Source organism: Salvelinus fontinalis, chromosome 31 (genome assembly GCF_029448725.1).
Source record: "Salvelinus fontinalis isolate EN_2023a chromosome 31, ASM2944872v1, whole genome shotgun sequence".
NCBI lineage: Eukaryota > Metazoa > Chordata > Actinopteri > Salmoniformes > Salmonidae > Salvelinus > Salvelinus fontinalis.
The window spans coordinates 45,784,708-45,807,465 of NC_074695.1; the positions used below are offsets into that span (position 1 = coordinate 45,784,708).

Consider the following 22,758-nt stretch of genomic DNA (forward strand, 5'->3'; position numbering starts at 1 on the left):
GATATGTATAGGGGTAAGGTGACAGGGATACTGGAGTGATGGAGGTAGATATGTATAGGGGTAAGGTGACAGGGATACTGGAGTGACGGAGGTAGATATGTATAGGGGTAAGGTGACAGGGATACTGGAGTGACGGAGGTAGATATGTATAGGGGTAAGGTGACAGGGATACTGGAGTGATGGAGGTAGATATGTATAGGGGTACGGGGACAGGGATATTGGAGTGATGGAGGTAGATATGTACAGGGGTAAGGTGACAGGGATACTGGAGTGATGGAGGTAGATATGTATAGGGGTAGGGGGACAGGGATACTGGAGTGATGGAGGTAGATATGTATAGGGGGAAGGGGACAGGGATACTGGAGTGATGGAGGTAGATATGTACAGGGGTAAGGTGACAGGGATACTGGAGTGATGGAGGTAGATATGTACAGGGGTAAGGGGACAGGGATACTGGAGTGATGGAGGTAGATATGTACAGGGGTAAGGTGACAGGGATACTGGAGTGATGGAGGTAGATATGTACAGGGGTAGGGGGACTAGGCAACAGGTTAGAAGATAAACAGAGTAGCAGCAGCTTGTATGTGTGTGTGCTTGGTTGGAGTCTTTTGTCGCGCATTCTTCACGACTGTGCCCGTGTGTTAGGACCATTTTAAGTGATTTGGATACCGAGGAACTTGAAGCTGTCCACCTCCTCCACTGCCATTGAAACAATGACAAAGTGTTCTCGTCGCCCCTGTTTCTGTAAAAAGCTGAGGGGTAGGGCTGGAGAAATGTAACCGCTCTTAAATTCATAGACAGAGCTATGGATGCAAGGACTGACCATTCATGATATCAACATTATAGTTCTAACCATGTTTTGAGGCTGTATACTGTCGTGTTTGTTTACGTCGACTTTGTTTACGAACATTGGCGAACATCGGATGGGGTTACGACTGTCGAACTAGGCTCACGAGGCACTTATAAGTTGTATTCTTCAAGAATCAATAGGTACGTTTCATTCATTCAGAAGTCCAAGAATGGATGAAGCAACTGCAGAGTAAATAATCACAATGATAAAAGCGGACCTGTTTTCACATACCGGACGAGTAATTCACCCTCCATATCGCGTACATGTGTGTAGAGGACAGACTGCAGTTCTGCCGTCTCACTGTTTGAGGGCTTTAAACTGTATATCACTTCTTCCACATGATCGCATGAGTACTTTCCAGAAGTGGAGCGTCAAATAGTGGTTATGCATTATAGATAGTGAATCGAGGGACGATCGGGTTGAGATACCAACAGAGTCCACATTGTGCTTCTATTTTCATTACTATGATAGAGTTACATTCATATTTTATAAGGTATTTTCTACTTGGATATAGAGCTCTCTGTCTCTCACTCTCACTCTCTATCGCTCTCTCTCTATCGCTGAGTGGTTAAGTTCACTCTCTTTCTGTCACGGCCGTTAAAAGAAGAGGACCAAGGTGTACATTTTCCTTTAATTAATAAAAATGACGCCAAACAAAACAATAAACTCTACAAAAACAAACCGTGAAGCTAAAGGCTATGTGCCCTAAACAAAGTCAACTTCCCTCAAACACAGGTGGAAAAAAGAGCTACCTAAGTATGGTTCTCAGAGACATTGATAGACAGGTGTCCCTGATTGAGAATCATACCCGGCCAAAACATAGAAATAGAAAATCATAGAAACACAAAACATAGAATGCCCACCCCAACTCACGCCCTGACCAAACCATCATAGAGACATAAAAAGGATCTATAAGGTCAGGGCGTGACACTTTCAATGAGGGATTGGAGAGAGAACCATTTTTAAGTTGTATATCCTGTATATACGACTAATACATGGTATACAATGTCCAATTAAATGCTTACTTGCAGGTTCCTTCTCAACAATGCAACAACAATAAGAAATAATAAAATATAAGAATACGATAAAGTAAATGGCTCAGTAGAAAATAATAAACATTTTAGCATAAGTATAATACAGGAAGGCACAATTTATAGTTCAATATTTACACATGTATCAGGGAAGGGGGAATTGGGGGGCAAGTGTTTAATAAATTGAGAAGTATTAGCAATAGTAACAGGTAGCAGCAAGTGTGTGTGTGTGTGTGTGTGTAAATATATGTCAGTGTGTGTGTGTGTGTGTGTGTGTGTGTGTGTGTAGATATAGGTCAGTGTGTGTGTGTGTGGGTGTTTGTGTGTGTGTAGATATAGGTCAGTGTGTGGGTGTTTGTGTGTGTGTGTAGATATATGTCAGTGTGTGTGTGTGTAGATATGTCAGTGTGGGGGTGTGGGGGTGTTTGTGTGTGGGTGTTTGTGTGTGTGTGTAGATATGTCAGTATGGGTGTGTGTGTGGGTGTGTGTGTGTGTAGATATGTCAGTGTGGGTGTGTGTGTGTGTGTGTGTGTAGATATGTCAGTGTGGGTGTGTGTGTGTGTGTAGATATAGGTCAGTGTGTGTGTAGATATAGGTCAGTGTGTGCGTGTGTGTAGATATATGTCAGTGTGTGTGTGTGTGTAGATATATGCGTGTGTCTATGTGTGTGAGTGAGTGAGTGCATGCGTGCTAAGGTGCGGAGAGTCAGTGCAGGTGGTCAGTCCAGTTCAAGTGTTCAGCAGTCTGATGTCTTGCAGATAGATTTCTGAGCCTGTTGGTATCAGACCTTATGTTCCGATACCGTCCGCCCGGCGGTAAGGGAGTGAACAGCTCGTGGCTGGGCTCTGTGAGGTTTTTGATGCTGTGGTACTTCCTCAGGCACCGTTCAAGTAGATGTCCTGAATGGTGGTTGTGGAAAAAGTACCAAATGTCATACTTGAGTAAAAGTAAGTCACCCAGAAAAATACTACTTGAGTTAAAGTCAAAAAAGTATTTGCTTTTAATAATACTTAAGTATCAAAAGTAAATGTAATTGCTAAAATATACTTATGTATCAAAAGTACAGGTGTAAATCATTTCAAATTCCTTGTGTTAAGCAAAGCAGACGGCCACAGCTTCTAAATGTACAGATAGCCAGGGGCACACTCAAACACTCAGAGATCATTTACAAACGAAGCATGTGTTTGGTGAGTCCGCCAGATCAGAAGTAGTAGAGATGGATGTTCTCTTGATAATTGTGTGAATCAAAATGTAACGAGTACTTGGGTGTAAGGGAAAATGTATGGAGTAAAAAATATAGAATTTACTTTAGGAATGTAGTGAAGTAAAAGTAAAAGTTGTCAAAAATGTTAATAGTAAAGTACAAATAACGACGTATTCCTTTCAAGTATTTTTACTTAAGTTCTTTACACCACTGCTGAATGGGTGGGAACACGGACTCGGTGATGTACTGGGCCGTCTTCCCCACCCGCTGGAGGGCCTCGTGGTTGTGTACGGAGCACTTCTCGTAACAGGCCATGATGCAAACGGTCAGGACGCTCTCGATAGTGCAGCGGTAGTTTTTGGAGCCAAATGTCTCTCGCCGCCTTTAAGAAGTAAAGACGGTGTTCCGCCCTGTTGACACGAGTGGTGATGTTGTCGGGCCATGTCAAGTCCTCCGTGAACAAGATTCAGCCTTTAATTTCCACCGTTTATGTGTAGACCATTTTATCAACAGCATTCATGGCTGCACGGTTTCTCCAACGGAGACGGTAGAGTTGGCATGATGGAATGTGGCATGGCACCAGAACACGCCAACACCAACTGTACCAGTTAGAAGAAGGTGGCTGTGTCCAGCTAGGGCCATCTCACTGCTGTGAAGCTACCCGTAACAGACAGTGAGACGCGTGTAATAACCAGCGGGGGAATATTGGCCCAAATCCTCCAGAACACCTCGCCAAACAAAAAGCAGCGAAAGCCTTAAACCTATGCCCAATCGCACGCCGCGCCGCTTTGACCTATGCCAACGCAACAATGGAGGCCATCTTTATTCTGGCAATTAGGCAAAGCAGTAGATTATCTCCCCTTTAGCCCAACCCTGACGAAGCTCCACCCGGATTCAATTATTACAGGCTTCCCCTGTCTGCGGCCGTTTGGGCTTCTTGGCCAGTACACAAATGTGTTCAAGGATTTGGACTACTGAGAGTGCAACAGAAACACCTTTTTCGTTTTTTACACTTTATTTATTTCCGCAGTCCTCCTGACTTGAGAAGTCTATCACATAAAAATGAAACCTTGGGAGCTTAGAAACAGACTTGTGGTAAATATTTTATGCGAAAAATAAGCTAAATGTACCATTTTCACTCCTGCTCTTCCCTCTGTTGTTGTGGCACTTTGGAACCGTCCAATAAGAAGAGAGAGCCTCTACAACCCTCCCCCCTAAATAAATATTATTCACCACCTTATTGGTCCGAAGTGCCTCCCTCGGCCCAGGGGAAAATCCTGAAATGTTTTCAGATTGTGCTGTCTCTCAAGGAGCCGAGATGTTATTGCTTTACTTAAGAGAAATCTCCACTCACGGTAACTTGCATAATGCATCGCAGTTGACTGGGAATTTCAGGCATTCTCTGCTCTTCCCTCTCAAGGCCTCAATTTATTTAGCCCCAGTGTCTTCCTCTCTCTTTCGCTCTCTCTACCTTTCTCCCTCCCTCCTTCGCTCCCTCCGTCCTTCGCTCCCTCCCTCTCAAGACCGTTCAAAGGGCAACAGTAGTGGTTGAGTGTGTGCGTGTTGAAGTGGAGTGCTTGTGCTGTCAGAGGGCTGGGATGAGAGACCCCCCCCTGTTGGTTTCCCCATCTGGGCCACGAACTTGTTCCCCTCCCAACCGTTCACCGACTGCCACTGTCATCTCCGCCATTTGATGTGTCTCAGAGACAACAGCCTGTCAACTCCTAACACACCTTTTTTTCCCCTCTCCCTTTCATCTGCAGATACCACCGTGTCATCGCGGAAAGGTAAGGCAACACACAATCAGTCGCCTGTGTCCCTCCGCTGTTTGAGATGTGCCGTGTGTGTGTGTGTGTAGCAGCAGCTGTGTGTTTGTTCTCAAGTACTGTTTATCGACACTCGTGCCTGATGTGTTAGCGATGCGAAGTCAAGGTTACTGTTCTGTACAATAGCGTCATCCCCGGATAGCATGGTCCCCCCCAAACACCCGCACATATAGCCAATAGCATCGCTCTACACAGTACATGAGAAATACATCATCCACACTATGTGCGCCGCTGACGACTCATCGGTACGCTCAGAATCATAACGCTCTTTTGTAATGTTCTCTCTCGCTGTGTATCTCATCAGTCACAGCACAGTTGAAGCCTCGGTGTATGTTAATGTGTGGGGGGTGGGCGGAGAGAGTGATTGTGTTCCTCAGTATAACTGGGAGGTGGGGTACGGTTGGCGGGTGGGAGGGAGGGCCGGCGCTGTCTGTTTTGATTGGGGGGGATAATGATCCGAGTGGAAGCAGACATTGTGGACAAGTCCGGGGGGGGGGGGCTTCTTTTGAGTGGCAGCACAGTGTAGGTATATGCATCAGAACGTTTCGTCCCTTTACTCTGTGTAATGAAGATGATGGGCGGAGGGTGTGCCCAAGCTTGTACCCTGTGTGATTGCACTGGATGAGAGGACAATAGACAATCAGCCGTGCCGCTTCACAGTCGATACACTTGACGTTGTTCAAACTTTGTTTCGCACACTTTGTCCTTTAATGACGGTATTGTTATGTGTGTACTATGGGGGGGTACAGCATCTTTGTTTTCGCAGGAGAGAAGATTTCTTGGGGCAACTCAGCTACATAACGTGACACGCACCAACTTTTAAGTACACTCCTCAAACACACTTGATCTACAATACATAGCCATACCAACTACGTAATGTGCTTGATACCCTCACATACTTCATGTTTGGTACACACACGGTGACAGACACAGATACACATCGGTTTTCTTAGTATGTGCGCGCGAGTCTATGCGTGTGTGTGTGTGTGTGTGCACGTGCGTGTATGTGTTGTCAGACGGGTCTATAAAGCTAAGGGATGTGGTGCGGCTGTGCTGTGTAGTCTGACGGATGTCGAGCGGGAACAGAGGCTAGCGAGGTGTACATCATCTCTCTACAGACACAATCCCATATGCCGGCTGCTGAAGGAGAGACACATAAATAAGGCCAGACACCGCACCCTGTGTGTGTGTGTGTGTGTGTGTGTGTGTGTGTGTGTGTGTGTGTGCGAGACACACTCATCTAGGCATTTTACAGCTATGCTAACCAATGCAGACACACACCTTCTTGTGACATTCTCCCTTTCTCCCTCAAACATTTACACAGCGCACTCAAATCCTCGGTCAATAGTTCAGCTCATGAAACCAACACTTTTTGTTCAGTGTAAACATTTAAAAAAAGACACAATCAAACAAAATGGCTGAACGAAAGAAAAGCGACTTCAGGAAGTCGGAAAAAGAAAGTGCACGAAATGGAGCACACAGAGAGGGAGCTTGTTTGGTCCATTTCAGACAATGAACACGGATAATGGCTAACACTGCTGCACGATGGAAAAAGCAGTACGGAGGCAAGTGAACACTGGAGCAGCCGTGTCAATGCTGTCTGTGGCTGTGTCCGAGAGTAAACCAGATCACCGCACAGCACAGCCGATGGAGATGACGCTGAAAATGTACACCGTTCCAGGGAGAGGGAATTGTGACTGTTACGGTGGAGAGCGACAAAACCGAAGGTAAATCTACCACTCTACTTCGTGAAAGGCAACCATCCAGCTTTTCTATGACGCACATGGCTGGAAAAGGATCAAACTAAACTGGCAGGAAATTCACATGGTTGGAAAAGAGTTAAATAATTCCAACAGATTCTGTTTGGGTGACGATTCACACTGCTGATGGACCATAGACCCCTCACCTCCATCTTTGGTCACCTCCATCTTTGGTCATGTGGCAATGGGTCTTAAGAGTTTTCTGGTCACCGATACAACATCTAGTACAGGTCTGAGCAGAACTGCAATGCAGACAGACTCTCAAGGCTTCCCTTACCTGTCGCACACACTGAGCACTCCCAGGCTGAAATCCTCTACTTCGAGGAAGTGATGAACGCCCCCAGTTTACATCAGCCCAAGTGAAGAAGGTTACCTATGCAGGCCCACTGGAGGATTGTATGTTCTTAGTCATAGTCGACCCAGACAGCAAATGGCCTGAGGTCGCATTGATGAAGAGCGGAGAGAACCATCGAAGAGCTACGGTCAGTCTTCGGTCGCTTGGGATTGCCAACGCAACTCGCTAGCAACGATGACCCCCCAACTTGTGTCTGAAGAGTCCCGGTCATTCATGGAATCAAACGGACAATGAAGCAAGCTATAAAATCATCACAAGGAAACAGGTCCCTCAACAGGCGCCTAAACACCTTCCTGTTGACCTACAGAACCATCCTCCCCTACGCTACAACCAAAGTGGTACCCGCGTCAGCCACGATGAAAAGACGGGTTCGCACGCGACTCGACATCCTGAGACCTCCAAAGACTAAACAGGTTGGTATATACACAACAGAGAAGTGGAGAGACAGAGCAAAGCTAAAGACACAAGCTTCAAGCTTCGGAGCTGGAGAGAGAGAGAGTTCTCGCTCGGGAACTATTGAAAAGGTCCAAAGTGGATACCAGCAGCAGTGGTCGCACAAACAGGCCCTCTGTCCTACACAGTTCACACGCCAGAGAACATCATCTTGAGGAGACACGTGGCTACTGGAGACCTATCACAATTATGTGCCAGCACCTGAACATCCACTGCAGCAACCTACAAATATGAAAAATACTCCAGACTCAGCAGACTCACCTATGGAAATGCCTACTCAGGGTACTGTTGCACCCAAGTACGGCCATACACCAACACCACTCAGACTCAGAGAAAATGTGACTGTAGACTCACTTGTACGTCGTCATTACCCTGCAAGAGAAAGACGACCCCATGAAAGGTTGAACATTTAGTTCAGAGACTGACCTCTGACACTGGGGCAGAATACACCTCAGGGTTAAGTCTGGGAACTGAGGTAGTCTACCCTTCCTTAGTTCAGGAAAGGTTATTCGGAATACTGCCATTGTAACATTAAGAGAACTGTTATGTTAAAAATAAATATGTTTATTTAAAGATAAAGGCTGTAAAGAAAATATGCAAAACGGTGAATATTTACATTTTCCTTATGAGGCATCAAAAGTAAAGGTGGGTTGTGTATTGATCTGGTTTGTCCCTTCAGGGCACTTGTAATGCCCCCTTTTTTTAACGTACATTGGAATGCTTGGAGTGTCTTGTCCTGTGAATTTTGTTACCTTTATTTAACTTGGCAAGTCAGTTAAGAACACATTCTTATTTACAATGACGGCCTGCCACAGCCAAACCCGGACGACGCTGGGCCGACTGTGCGCCGCCCTATGGGACTCCCAATCACGGCTGGATGTGATGCAGCCTGGATTCGAACCAGGGACGCCTCTTGCACTGACATGCAGTATCTTAGACCACTGCGCCAGTCGGGAGTAACAAAGCCTATGTTAATTTCTACTCCTGTCTCATTTCCGGTACTTATATTAGTTGTAGTGTGCCCATACAACAATGTTTTTTTTTTTCTTTTCCCCCTTTTCTCCCCAATTTTCGTGGTATCCAATCGCTAGTAAATACTATCTTGTCTCATCGCTACAACTCCCGTACGGGCTCGGGAGAGACGAAGGTCGAAAGCCATGCGTCCTCCGAAGCACAACCCAACCAAGCCGCACTGCTTCTTAACACAGCGCGCCTCCAACCCGGAAGCCAGCCGCACCAATGTGTCGGAGGAAACACCGTGCACCTGGCCCCCTTAGTTAGCGCGCACTGCGCCCGGCCCGCCACAGGAGTCGCGGGAGTGCGATGAGACAAGGATATCCCTACCGGCCAAACCCTCCCTAACCCGGACGACGCTAGGCCAATTGTGCGTCACCCCACGGACCTCCCGGTCGCGGCCGGCTGCGACAGAGCCTGGGCGCGAACACAGAGACTCTGGTGGCGCAGCACCAGACCACTGCCCTAGACCACTGCGCCACCCGGGAGGCCCTTCAACAATCTATCTTCTATCGCTCGCTTTCTATCTCTTCTACAGTGGCTTCCGAAAGTATTCACCCCCTTGGCATTTTTCCTATTTTGTTGCCTTACAACCTGGAATTAAAATAGATTTTTGGGGGGGTTTGTATCATTTGATTTAGACAACATGCCTACCACTTTGAAGATGCAAAATATGTTTTATTGTGAAACAAACAAGAAATAAGACAAAAAACCTGAACTTGAGCGTGCATAACTATTCACCCCCCTAAAGTCAATACTTTATAGAGCCACCTTTTGCAGCAATTACAGCTGCTAGTCTCTTGAGGTATGTCTCTATAAGCTTGGCACATCTAGCCACTGGGTTTTTTGCCCATTATTCAAGGCAAAACTGCTCCAGCTCCAGTTGGATGGGTTCTGCTGGTGTACAGCAATCTTTAAGTCATACCAATTCTCAATTGGATTGAGGTCTGGGCTTTGACTAGGCCATTCTAAAACATTTAAATGTTTCCCCTTGAACCACTCGAGTGTTTCTTTAGCAGTATGCTTAGGGTCATTGTCCTCAAATCTCTGGAGAATGAAACAGGTTTCCCTCAAGAATTTCCCTGTACTTACCACCATCCACCATTCCTTCAATTCTGACCAGTTTCCCAGTGGATGGTTTTCTCGGGGTGATGTGAGGTGTTGGGTTTGCGCCAGACATAGCGTTTTCGTTGATGGCCAAAAAGCTCAATTCTAGTCTCATCATACCAGAGTACCTTCTTCCATATGTTTGGGGAGTCTCCCACATGCCTTTTGGCGAACACCAAACGTGATTGCTTATTTTTTCTTTAAGCGATGGCTTTTTTCTTGCCACTCATCCATAAAGCCCAGCTCTGTGGAGTGTATGGCTTAAAGTGGTCCTATGGACAGATACTCCAATCTCCACAGTGAAGCTTTGCAGCTCAGGGTTATCGTTGGTATCTTTGTTGCCTCTGATTAGTGCCGTCCTTGCCTGTTTCGTGCGTTTTGGTGGGCGGCCCTCTCTTGGCAGGTTTGTTGCGGTGCCATATTCTTTCAATTATTTAACAATGGCTTTAAAAATGGGGCTCCGTGGGATGTTCAAATTTTTTGATATCTTTTTAACCAAACCCTGATGTGTTCTTCTCGACAACTTTGTCCCTGACCAGTTTGGAGAGCTCCTTGGTCTTCGTGGTGCCACTTGCTTGGTGGTGGCCCTTGCTTAGTGGTGTTGCAGACTCTGGGGGCATTTCAGAGCAGGTGTATATATACTGAGATCATGTGACATTTAGATTGCACACAGGTGGACTTTATTTAACTAATTATGTGACTTCTGAAGGTAATTGGTTGCAACAGATCTTATTTAGGGACTTCATAGCAAAGGGGGTGAATACATATGCACGCACCACTTTACCGTTTATAAAATATTTTATTTCACTTCACCAATTTGGACTATTTTGTGTATTTCCATTACATAAAATCCAAATAAAAATCTATTTAAATTACAGGTTGTAATGCAACTAAACTAAACACCAAGGGGGGATGAATACTTTTACAAGGCACTGTATCTCTCTCTCTCGTCTCTCCTTGTATCTCGCTTGTATGTGTGTGTTGGCAGCGTCAACCACTCATCAACCTCGCACCCTCAAATTCTCCGGCTGTCTATTTCCGATGGCAGTGTTTATCTGGTAGGTTAGCACACATGTATTTTGTATGGCTTAGTGTATAGCCATCTATCTTTTTTTGCAGAAGTCTACTGACCCTAGCGGTGTGCTATTTCAGTAGCTGAATGACCTCTACACTTCCTTCCCTAGGACCGTGATAGACAACCTCCAAACTCTGCTCACCTCGACACACTCAGCATCTCAACAGAAAAATGATCTTTCTCTCCCTTTCTATCGGTCTCTATCTCTGTATCCCTCTCTCCCTCCCCACTCCATCTCGCACTCTTTCTCTCTCTCCCTCCTTTCTTAGAGCCAAATTAAGTATATTTATGGCACCTGTGCTGGAAAAACACTCTCTGGGAGACGTTCCTCTAATTTCATTTTCAAAATGACAGCGATAAATTGATCAAATGGGCCGAATCGAATCAGAATCTCACGCAGGCCCATCCGTCATGGCCCATCCTCGGGGAGCTGTGGGCGTAGTTAAACTAGCCAAAACCAGACACTAGCAGGAGAAAAAGAGAGAGTGGGTGAGGGAGGGAGAGCGAGAAAGGAGGCAGGAGGAGAGGTTGAGTGGGTGTAAGGAGGGAAAAGGGGAACAGGAAAGAGGAATTACTGTACGTCAAATCGCCATCAACAAAATGGCTGTGCAATCATTTCCTTATTCATCATAACTTACAAAAATACATTTTAATTTACAGAACTCCCTGGAGAACATAAGGCCTTGCCCCACTGTGCATGTGTGGGAGTCCGTGCATCCACACGTGTGTATTTTTGTGTTTCTGTGTGTACTGCAGAGGTCAAAGCTAATTTTCCAACACAGCAAAGCCTCACGGGGGAAGCCGGGCTAAGTACTCAGGCTGCCGATGGACCAGCGTGATAATTCATTAATCAGAACACAAGTTAATTGATTCTGCTGCTCATCGCTCCGTTGCAGAAAGCCTCCTTCATTCAAACAGCACACAGAGCTTTATCCCTCCCTGGCCTCAGAGTTGCAGGTTCACACGCTCCGTGCCCTCTTTATACCTCTCTGTCACTTTCTCTCCTTCACTACCCCGCTCTCACACTTTAAACTCCTTCTTTCTCTCTTTCTCTTGGTCTCCCTCTCTCACACTTTATCGCCTCCTCCCTCTCTCACACTTTATCGCCTCCTCCCCCTCTCACACTGTATCGCCTCCTCCCCCTCTCACACTGTATCGCCTCCTCCCCCTCTCACACTGTATCGCCTCCTCCCCCTCTCACACTGTATCGCCTCCTCCCTCTCTCACACTGTATCGCCTCCTCCCTCTCTCACACTGTATCGCCTCCTCCCTCTCTCGTACTTTATCGCCTCCTCCCTCTCTCGTACTTTATCGCCTCCTCCCTCTCTCGTACTTTATCGCCTCCTCCCTCTCTCGCACTTTATCGCCTCCTCCCTCTCTCACACTTTATCACCTCCTCCCCCTCTCACACTTTATCCCCTCCTCCCCCTCTCACACTGTATCGCCTCCTCCCCCTCTCACACTTTATCCCCTCCTCCCCCTCTCACACTTTATCCCCTCCTCCCCCTCTCACACTTTATCCCCTCCTCCCCCTCTCACACTTTATCCCCTCCTCCCCCTCTCACACTTTATCCCCTCCTCCCCCTCTCACACTTTATCCCCTCCTCCCCCTCTCACACTTTATCCCCTCCTCCCCCTCTCACACTTTATCCCCTCCTCCCCCTCTCACACTTTATCCCCTCCTCCCCCTCTCGCACTTTATCCCCTCCTCCCCCTCTCGCACTTTATCGCCTCCTCCCCCTCTCGCACTTTATCCCCTCCTCCCCCTCTCACACTTTATCCCCTCCTCCCCCTCTCACACTTTATCCCCTCCTCCCCCTCTCACACTTTATCCCCTCCTCCCCCTCTCACACTTTATCCCCTCCTCCCCCTCTCACACTTTATCCCCTCCTCCCCCTCTCACACTTTATCCCCTCCTCCCCCTCTCACACTTTATCCCCTCCTCCCCCTCTCACACTTTATCCCCTCCTCCCCCTCTCACACTTTATCCCCTCCTCCCCCTCTCACACTTTATCCCCTCCTCCCCCTCTCACACTTTATCCCCTCCTCCCCCTCTCACACTTTATCCCCTCCTCCCCCTCTCACACTTTATCCCCTCCTCCCCCTCTCACACTTTATCCCCTCCTCCCCCTCTCACACTTTATCCCCTCCTCCCCCTCTCGCACTTTATCGCCAGCCTCTTCCTTCTCTTCTCTTTCACTTCCCCTCAAACTGACTCGTTAGCTCCCTTTGTCTCTGCGTTTATCTGTGTGTGTGTCACTGTGCGGGCTTAACTAGGCGTGAGCATGGTAAAGCAGCTTAGCACTAACAGGGCTAATGAAGTCAAGGCCCCGGGTCCCTGTAAAGGAGATCAATGCTGCTACTCTGTTGGCTCTGTGGAGCCTGTCAACGTTGAATGATTAGATGGATCAGTCATACGGCCCGCAAACTAGCAGACTGACACTCAGATATGTGATAATACTAATGCTACTAAAAACATGCAGGAGTAGGCAGACAGAGAGGCATGCAGGCACGCACATATATAATCTCTCACACGCACACACGCCACCCACTCTCAGCCGAACACCCAGCCCCCCAGTCTGTTCTAATTGATGATTCCTACATGGCATCAAGGGTACAAAGTGATATGAGAGAGAGAGAGAGAGAGAGAGCGCTATCGATCCCTGCTTAGAGCAGGAGAGGAGAAACTGCAGCAGGCTAGTAGGTTGGCAAGCTGTATCGGGGAGATCTACACTCTTTGGGAAAAGGGTTCCAAAAGGGAAACCCTTTGAAGAGCCCTTTGTGGTTTCAGGTAGAACCCTTTTGTGTTCCACTTAGAACCCTCTGTGGAAAGGTTCTTCGTGGAACCCAAAGAGATTCTACCTGGAACCAAAACGGGTTCTTCAAAGGGTTCTCCTATGGGGACAGCCAAAGAACCATTTTAGATTCTCGATAGAACCTTTCTTCTAAGAGTGCAGCCCTCTCCTGGATGACTGTACATGTAAACAGCTCTACACATCCTGGTGATGAGACGTGCACTGGGTTTGACAATTTTGATTGAGCGTTTTTTTTTGACTGGGTCTTGCTCAGAGTTATCCAACTTCCTGAAACATCACTGGAGGATCTAAGAATGGCTCTGATCCATTTAACCTGACGGGAAGTTACAGGGAAGTTATCTCCAATGGGAATTCAACACATGCAGAGTATAACATTTCCCGTCTGAGTTGACATGTTTGTTCAGCAGAGTGTGTGGAGCGTGTGTGCGCTTATATGTGTGTGTCTATAAATAGAAGTGTGAAAGTGTCTTTGTGTGTTTAAATGCTAATGCGGTGACGCGGGGCGACAGGGGATATGGCAGGGGTCAAGAAGCTGCCTCTGTCGGAGGGAAAGAAGGCAGAGGAGGGCTTGCCCTGTTAGCCATAGATGCTAATTTACCTGCCAACTTACACAGGGAGCAGAGTGATCTACAAGCCTCCACACCACCACCACACACACACTCTCTCTCTCTTACGTCTTCCACTATTACTTTCAGTACATGCTGATACTGCCGTGCATTCCATTCCTATATCATATTATTACATTTGTTTGTTTCTCTCTCTCCCTTTATTTCTCTCTCTCTCTCTATCCCTCTTTCGCTCTCTCTCTCTCTACCTGTTTTCGGTTCGATCTTCCTCTCGGAAGATCCTCCTTCTGGCGCAGCTGAAGGAAGTGTTTAATTGAAATGCACGCTGGCTTCTGCCAACGTGTGGGCCCCTAGCCAAGTCTCTCACCTATTCCCTTGCCAAGAGAAGCCTGCCTCGCTCACAGAGAGATTGTTTCCGCGGGCGGAGCCGTAGTGGTTGAGTTAGGATGTGTGGACACGTCCTGGTTTTGTTTACCGCTGTTCTGCTGTGCGCCCTCGCCGTGCTGCTCGGTTGCTCATCCGTCCTCGGGATCCCTAGGACGAGAGATGGCGGTGTGGATTGCTTTGGCTTGTTTGTTTCGAGCCTGTATTTGAGGCCCTGAGAGAGAGAGGGGTCAGCGTAGTTCTGACCCTGCTGAACCCACCCCCTCATACCCAGATAATAGGGTCCGACACTGGAAGGTTTTTAAACGCCACCCTCCACAGGGTCACCAAAGACCACTTTGTCAGATGATGCCACGTCTGTGTGATTTAAGGAGTTAGAGCCGCCGCAGCCGGGGAAATGACTGCACTCTGACTGTTCCTGTTTTGGTGGGTGAGACCCGTGGTGTGCTTTGTGAGCTTGGCTACCTCATGACTCAAGCGTTTCAGACATGGACGGGTATCCTAGCGCGCACACAAACACACACAACCTTCCCAGACTTACCTGTCCTCCTCATTAAGCCTGTATGGGCCTGGAAACATTTCTCTCTGCCTGCCTCCGACAGAAACAGCAAACAATAGAAAAGAAAAGTAAGAAGAAACGTAACGATGGAGACAGATCACAAATCTCTCTTACTGAATCCCGCTCTCCCAAGTTTCAACTTGCCAATTAAATGCGGTGAACATTAAGAGGTTTATTGTGGCCGGGCCAAGTTAATTTGCTGTTCTGTGTTCCTCCCACCATGGGGTAGCGGTTGGTGATTGCGACGGGCAGACGGCAATGAGAGTTTTGAGGGGGGTGGCACACTCAGTGTAATTGACCTCACACAGACAAAGCTACAACTCATCAAGCCTATTGTCTCAACGTCAACGTCAGACCGGGAGGCTGTCGAAAGTGCGGCCGTGAAGGCGTAGACCTTCGATTGGGCCATTGTCTCCCGGTTGGGAGATGTTACTTCGACGTTCACCTTACTGCTGTTGTTGATCTTGTTTCGTCGTTGTCTCTTCCGCCACTGATGATGTCAGTGGTGGGAACAGAGCCAATCCCTTGAGGCTAATGACTCTTGTTCATGTTTGAACAACGTATCCCCCCCCCCCTCCGCTCCCTATCGCTCCATGTCTCCCTCTATCCCTGCCCGCCCCGAGTGAGTTAGAGCTGCCATAAGTCTCTGTCTGCTTAGGGCTGGGGGACGCCACAGTCGAAGGGGCAGCCCCAGCCGTGCTGGCAGTGCAGGGGAGGTGGGTGCCATATTGCACCCAGCGGGGAGGCTCCAGTGTGGGCCTGGCTCGGAAGCCAGTCCGGGCTAGCTTGGACTGGCCCAGCGGGATGGTCGTGGGAGGGTAGGCTGGAGAGGAGAGGAAGGCAGAGGAACGGAAGATGGTTGATGGATACTTAAATTTCTACTTTGGAGTCCACAGGCTGTATCCTGGGAGAGTGTATGTGAGAAGCATGGAGAGCAGACGTGTTCAAGCATCATCTCACCCTCACACGCTCACACACACTGCACATCCACACCTAGATAACAAAGAAAGTCATGCACCGAAACAAAATTCACACATGGAGTCTTGCAAACTTTTTACCAAATGACCCAATCAACACCATCCGGCATGTTAGTTGGTTACCTTGAACTACTAGAAGTGCTTGCTTTTTTTTTTCTCTGCTGTAAAATGTGCATATTCATACGCAGACACATCATAGCGAGCTGTGCCCATAACGAGCTTCACCCTCCGCCGGCTCCGCAGTCACGCTAATTAGGCTGGCATTTTGCTTCTCCGGTTGTTGCGTTCTCTAGCGCTGCCTCGTCAGCCGCTCAAAGGGATGTCACCACGGTAACACAGGCAGATGGATAGTTCTGGAGTCTCTTCAGGAGAGAACCAACAAAGAAGAAGAAGCACACACAAACAAACACTGTATGGCAAACAAACAAACAAGAAAGAAACATAGATGGATAGTTTTCCTTCTGACAGTCTGCAGCTGCTGGGAAAAGCGGTGTCTTTTTTCTCTCCCAAGCTGCTTCTTTCGTTTTCGGCTGAGGAGCTGATTCGGATTCAGTCCAGGAGTTTTATTACCAAATTTACGATGCAAATCCCACTTGTTCCCCGACACCGGCGAGCACAGGGAAAATGAGCCCGGGTCCGGGTAAGAAAATTGGGGTCTGGAACATTGCATAGCAGAACAGGAGACCGGAGCCTGGAAGAAAAACTCGCTGTTAACAGCATTCTCCCCTTCAAGCTCTACTCCGACATGTCTCACTTTCTTCAACGACTTCACGTTATAGTTACTCAACTGTTTTATAATCCAGTCACATGAACAATTGCATGTTCAGTAAGCCGCTGTGCGTGTACTGTGCACATGAGACGTGATATTAGCATATCGCACCAGTCAACCATTCCTACACAGAGTCTACGTCACAAATGACACCCTGTCCCCTATAATGTGCACGCACTCCCTTCAAATTGCTTTTTAAATCACTTTTTTTTTTCTCTCCCTTATTTCACCAAGCAATTTGACTGAGAACACATTCTCATCCACAGCAACGACCTGGGGAATAGTTACGGGGAAGAGGAGGGGGGATGAATGAGCCAATTGGAAGCTGGGGATGATTAGGTGGCCATGATGGTATGAGGGCCAGATTGGGAATTTAGCCAGGACACCGGGGTTAACACCCCTACTCTTACGAGAAGTGCCATGGGATCCTTAGCGACCGCAGGGAGACAGGACGCCCGTTTAACGTCCCATCCGAATGACGGCTCAAAGGGCTCTGGTCAAAACGAATGCACTATTTAGGGAATAGGGTGCAATTTGGGACGTAGCCGGCTGTCACCCAGAACATTCTCCACTCCAGGCCCCACGGCGTTCCCTGCCTGCCTCCTCCTAACATCCTAATATTTCAAGGATTTATCCTCCTTCCCTGGTGGTGGTGGTGGGGGGGGGGGGGGGGGGGTGATCCCAGGGAGAGGGATCTGGAGGTAGACAGACAGAGCTCCTCCAGGATCCAGTGGTTTCCCGTGTTCCCCTGGGTTTTACTGGAGATTCAGCTAAAAGGGTTTTTCCAAGGTGGGGGATCATGTTTGCATTAGAGAGAGAGAAGCACCAGCCAAGGTAAACTATCATCTGACATGTGCAGGGAGGGGAGGATCACTGTGTACGTCGGAGGAGATGGAGGAGGGGTGAGGTGAAGACGTGTTTTTTTTTTTTATGAACAAGAAGCACTGCGGGAGGTCAAAGGTTAGGCAGGGGAAACATAAGAAGGGGAAAGGGGATTGATGGGTTGACAAGTGAAGCACATTTTGGGTGGATCGGATGAGGGAAGAGGGGGTAGGATGAGGAAAGGGCAGCACAGTGCTACTGTACTGCCCTTTGTCTCCTGAGATTTGTTTATGAAATGTAGAGTGAAAGGGAGGGTAGGAAGGAGACCTCGGGAGAATTCACTCTCGATCAACACTTTTAAATCGGTATTGTTTTCGAACAAATATCTGAACACACCCACCGTCCTCCTCAACACTTCAACATGCATTTCCACTCTCAGCGGAAACAAAGTGAGGACTTACATGAGCTTCCAACCAGCTCATTAACCCCTGAGGCTCATCGGCGGTGTGGGAAGGTGGTTTCACAATCAGACTGATTATTCTGGGCTAGAATCATTCCAAACAGAAAGTAAGCAAAGCTGAGCCCAGTAAAGTTGGAGACAGGCAGCGCAGGATGGCATTGTCACAGCTGCACGCAATACAATACAAAGCAGCTCAGCTCAATATGCATATTGTCTGTACGCACTGCGGAAACGCTGGCCCTCTAAATGGAAGCAGAATGCTCATTCGGTTGACGTGCGTGTTGGCCCGAAGCAGCGTAGTCGGTGTTGCATTAGCCTAGCATTGATGGTAAAGATGACAGAGCTCTGCTATTGGAGTGTGTGTGTGTGTGTGTGTGTGTGTGTGTGTGTGTGTGTGTGTGTGTGTGTGTGTGTGTGTGTGTGTGTGTGTGTGTGTGTGTGTGTGTGTGTGTGTGTGTGTGTGTGTGTGTGTTGATTTGAATGTCAACTTTATTCCTGGGGTACAGTAGACCTGGGTGAGTGCATCTCACACAGTCAGAGAGAGCTTAAAGCTTAAACGCTATGCTAAAGAGGATCGCGCTTTCCTCACTTTCTTTCTCTCTCTCTCTCTCTCTCTCTCTCTCTCTCTCTTTCTCTTTCCATCCCCCACTCACACACTCATTCTATTTTCCATTATCCCTGGTTCCTGTCTGCTTTTTATCATCTTTCAGGTGTCTATTTAAGGCTTGTTTGTGACAGTCAGGAAGGAGCTAGCTGAGGGAGTCGAGATCTGTGTGATATACGTAGCTTTCGATTTTTTTTCTGTTATTCCCCCCTCCCCTATTCCCACCTGAGAGAGGGGGACAGGGTCCCTATCCTCTCTCTCTCTCCTCCCTCTCATCCCCCTCTCCACTCCTGCACTGCAAGGCCCAGTGCTCTGGAGACGGCGGGCGCGTCTCAAGCAGTATCTGTCTCAGAGAAATGATGTCCTAATCGTCCCCAAGGGAGTCACTATGGGAACGCAGTCCTTTTTATGCCCATTAATATAAGAGGACTTCTGGAGGGAGGAACAAGAGGTTTCTGCTTCATGATTTATGTAGGGGTTCATGTGTGTGTGTCCATACATGATTACAATGTTGAGTATGCAGTTGTGAACACATTTGCAACTCTACATTTTTCATAGTACTGCTCTATCTTTTCAGTGACAATATCATAGTACTGCTCTATCCCTTCATTGACATTATCATAGTACTGCTCTATTCCTTCAGTGACATTATCATAGTACTGCTCTATTCCTTCAGTGACATTGTCATAGTACTGCTCTATCCCTTCAGTGACATTATCATAGTACTGCTCTATCCCTTCAGTGACATTATCATAGTACTGCTCTATCCCTTCAGTGACATTATCATAGTACTGCTCTATCCCTTCAGTGACATTATCATAGTACTGCTCTATCCCTTCAGTGACATTATCATAGTACTGCTCTATTCCTTCAGTGACATTACCATAGGACTGCTCTATCCCTTCAGTGACATTATCATAGTACTGCTCTATCCCTTCAGTGACATTATCATAGTACTGCTCTATTCCTTCAGTGACATTACCATAGGACTGCTCTATCCCTTCAGTGACATTATCATATTACTGCTCTATCCCTTCAGTGACATTATCATAGTACTGCTCTATCCCTTCAGTGACATTATCATAGTACTGCTCTATCCCTTCAGTGACATTATCATAGTACTGCTCTATCCCTTCAGTGACATTACCATAGTACTGCTCTATCCCTTCAGTGACATTATCATAGTACTGCTCTATCCCTTCAGTGACATTACCATAGTCCTGCTCTATCCCTTCAGTGACATTATCATAGTACCGATCTATCTTTTCAGTGACATTACCATAGTACTGCTCTATCCCTTCAGTGACATTACCATAGTACTGCTCTATCCCTTCAGTGACATTATCATAGTACTGCTCTATCCCTTCAGTGACATTACCATAGTACTGCTCTATCCCTTCAGTGACATCACCATAGTACTGCTCTATCTTTTCAGTGACATCACCATAGTACTGCTCTATCTTTTCAGTGACATTATCATAGTACTGCTCTATCCCTTCAGTGACATTATCATAGTACTGCTCTATCCCTTCAGTGACATTACCATAGTACTGCTCTATCCCTTCAGTGACATTATCATAGTACTGCTCTATCCCTTCAGTGACATTATCATAGTACTGCTCTATCCCTTCAGTGACATTATCATAGCACTGCTCTATCCCTTCAGTGACAGTATCATAGTACTGCTCTATCCCTTCAGTGACATTATCATAGTACTGCTCTATCCCTTCAGTGACATTATAATAGTACTGCTCTATCCCTTCAGTGACATTATTATAGCACTGCTCTATCCCTTCAGTGACATTATCATAGTACCGCTCTATCCCTTCAGTGACATTATCATAGTACCGCTCTATCCCTTCAGTGACATTATCATAGTACTGCTCTATCCCTTCAGTGACATTACCATAGTACTGCTCTATCCCTTCAGTGACATTACCATAGTACTGCTCTATCCCTTCAGTGACATTATCATAGTACTGCTCTATCCCTTCAGTGACAGTATCATAGTACCGCTCTATCCCTTCAGTGACATTATCATAGTACGGCTCTAACACTTCAGTGACATTATCATAGTACCGCTCTATCCCTTCAGTGACATTACCATAGTACCGCTCTATCCCTTCAGTGACATTACCATAGTACCGCTCTATACCTTCAGTGACATTATCATAGTACCGCTCTATCCCTTCAGTGACATTATCATAGTACCGCTCTATCCCTTCAGTGACATTACCATAGTACTGCTCTATCTTTTCAGTGACATTACCATAGTACTGCTCTATCTTTTCAGTGACAGTATCATAGTACTGCTCTATCTTTTCAGTGACATTACCATAGTACTGCTCTATCCCTTCAGTGACATTATCATAGTACCGCTCTATCCCTTCAGTGACATTATCATAGTACCGCTCTATCCCTTCAGTGACATTATCATAGTACCGCTCTATCCCTTCAGTGACATTATCATAGTACCGCTCTATCCCTTCAGTGACATTATCATGGTACTGCTCTATCCCTTCAGTGACATTATCATAGTACTGATCTCCCTTCAGTGACATTATTATAGTACTGCTCTATCCCTTCAGTGACAGTATCATAGTACTGCTCTATCCCTTCAGTGACATTGCCATAGTACTGATCTCCCTTCAGTGACATTGCCATAGTACTGATCTCCCTTCAGTGAAGCCTTGTCTGCTCCTGAGCAAATAGAAGCTCTCAGACTTAAATCATAGATATTTCACTCACCATCCCCCCCCTCCTGAATTCTCTCATCCCGACAGGTAGGAAATCAAACAGTAATTTCCTGCGGGGAATAAACGCGCTTCTCCACTGCTCTCCGTGAGGCAAGAACAGATTCACTCAGGATTAGATCTTTTTTTCTCCTGTAGGTTTTCAGGATGATGGTTTCTTGTCTCAATGTTTCCATGCAGAGCAGGCATGAGAGAGAGACATGGGCAGAGGGAACGCCGAGGAGATTGAAAGCTCCCTCTCTCTCTTTCCTTCTCTCTATCGCTTTCTCTCTCTCTCTAGCTGCAGTGGGGGTGTGTAGGTGTGCGTTATCAGTGTTTTCACAGAGTTCAGTGCCCAGTCTGTCAGTAGTGACTCTTCTCCTCCACACTCTCTAAGCCACCCCAGGCCAATTAGATACATCCACCACTATGAGAGGAGATGAGCAGCTCTTAAGGCCCCTGATAGGGGACAGAACCAATGCTAACACATACATGTATGTACCTGCTCGCCAACATCTCGGTAGAATAGAACAAGGGATTACTACCCATGCTAGCTACTTTAATGGAGGGAGCAGAAAACTATTGGATAGATGATACTGTACATCAAACAATTACATCAAAATGTATGGGCTATGTTTATATCTACAGTACGTGTATTCATTTATATTCCCAATACTCACATAGGGTAGTTCATGCTACGTTCAGCAGTATGAGGATTTTGTCATGTTTGAAATTTTTCATACAGTCCATTCAGAAAGTATTCAAACCCCTTGACTTTTTTCCACGTTTTGTTACGTTACAGCCTTATTCTTAAATTGATGAAATACTTTTTTCCCCTCATCAATCTACAAACAATACCTGATAATGACAAAGCGAAAAGTTTTTTTTAGCTAAAACAAATGTTTGCACATTTGTGACTGGCTGGTTCGATTCGGTCTTATGTAGCAACATTTGAAATTGTGTTTTTTACATTGGATAAAAGTACAGATTCAGAACTAGAAAATGATATATCATACACTGCAGTTTAGGAACAATGGGAAAGTAATTCTGCTTTGAAAGTTGATAAACTTGTAACCTATCTTTTGAGAAAATGTCCCTTGAATGTTTTGGTACACCTACTGGAGAGTTCTTATTTGAATACACCCATTCAGCATCATTCAACCCTCTAAAGCCTTAGCCCCACCCATCTCTTTAAGGATTCACATGTGAGGCTATGTACTAAACAACCAAAGATTTCAAGACTAAAGTCTGGCTAACACTACGGGTGTGTTCATAAATTTAATCTGTAATGCCGTGTGTGCTCTGGACGTTCTTAAACTCAGAGCGTTGTCTGTTCGTAAATTCAGAGCGTTTCGCTCTCGAAGCATTCAGAGCACACACTGGACGCTCTGGCT

General features: G+C 46.7%; 1 protein-coding gene across 2 annotated transcripts in view; it reads left to right on the forward strand.

Annotated features, from left to right (window-relative positions):
* Positions 1–22,758, forward strand: part of LOC129830384 (cadherin-4-like) — a 370,018-nt gene that overhangs the window by 162,076 nt on the left and 185,184 nt on the right. The window contains exon 3 of one of the 2 annotated variants that reach the window (XM_055892928.1): positions 4,849–4,872. The exons of the other annotated variant lie outside the window; for it this stretch is intronic. Within the exon in view, the coding sequence (XP_055748903.1) occupies positions 4,849–4,872 (24 nt within the window). The remainder of the gene's footprint in view (positions 1–4,848; positions 4,873–22,758) is intronic. 2 annotated transcript variants of the gene reach the window in all.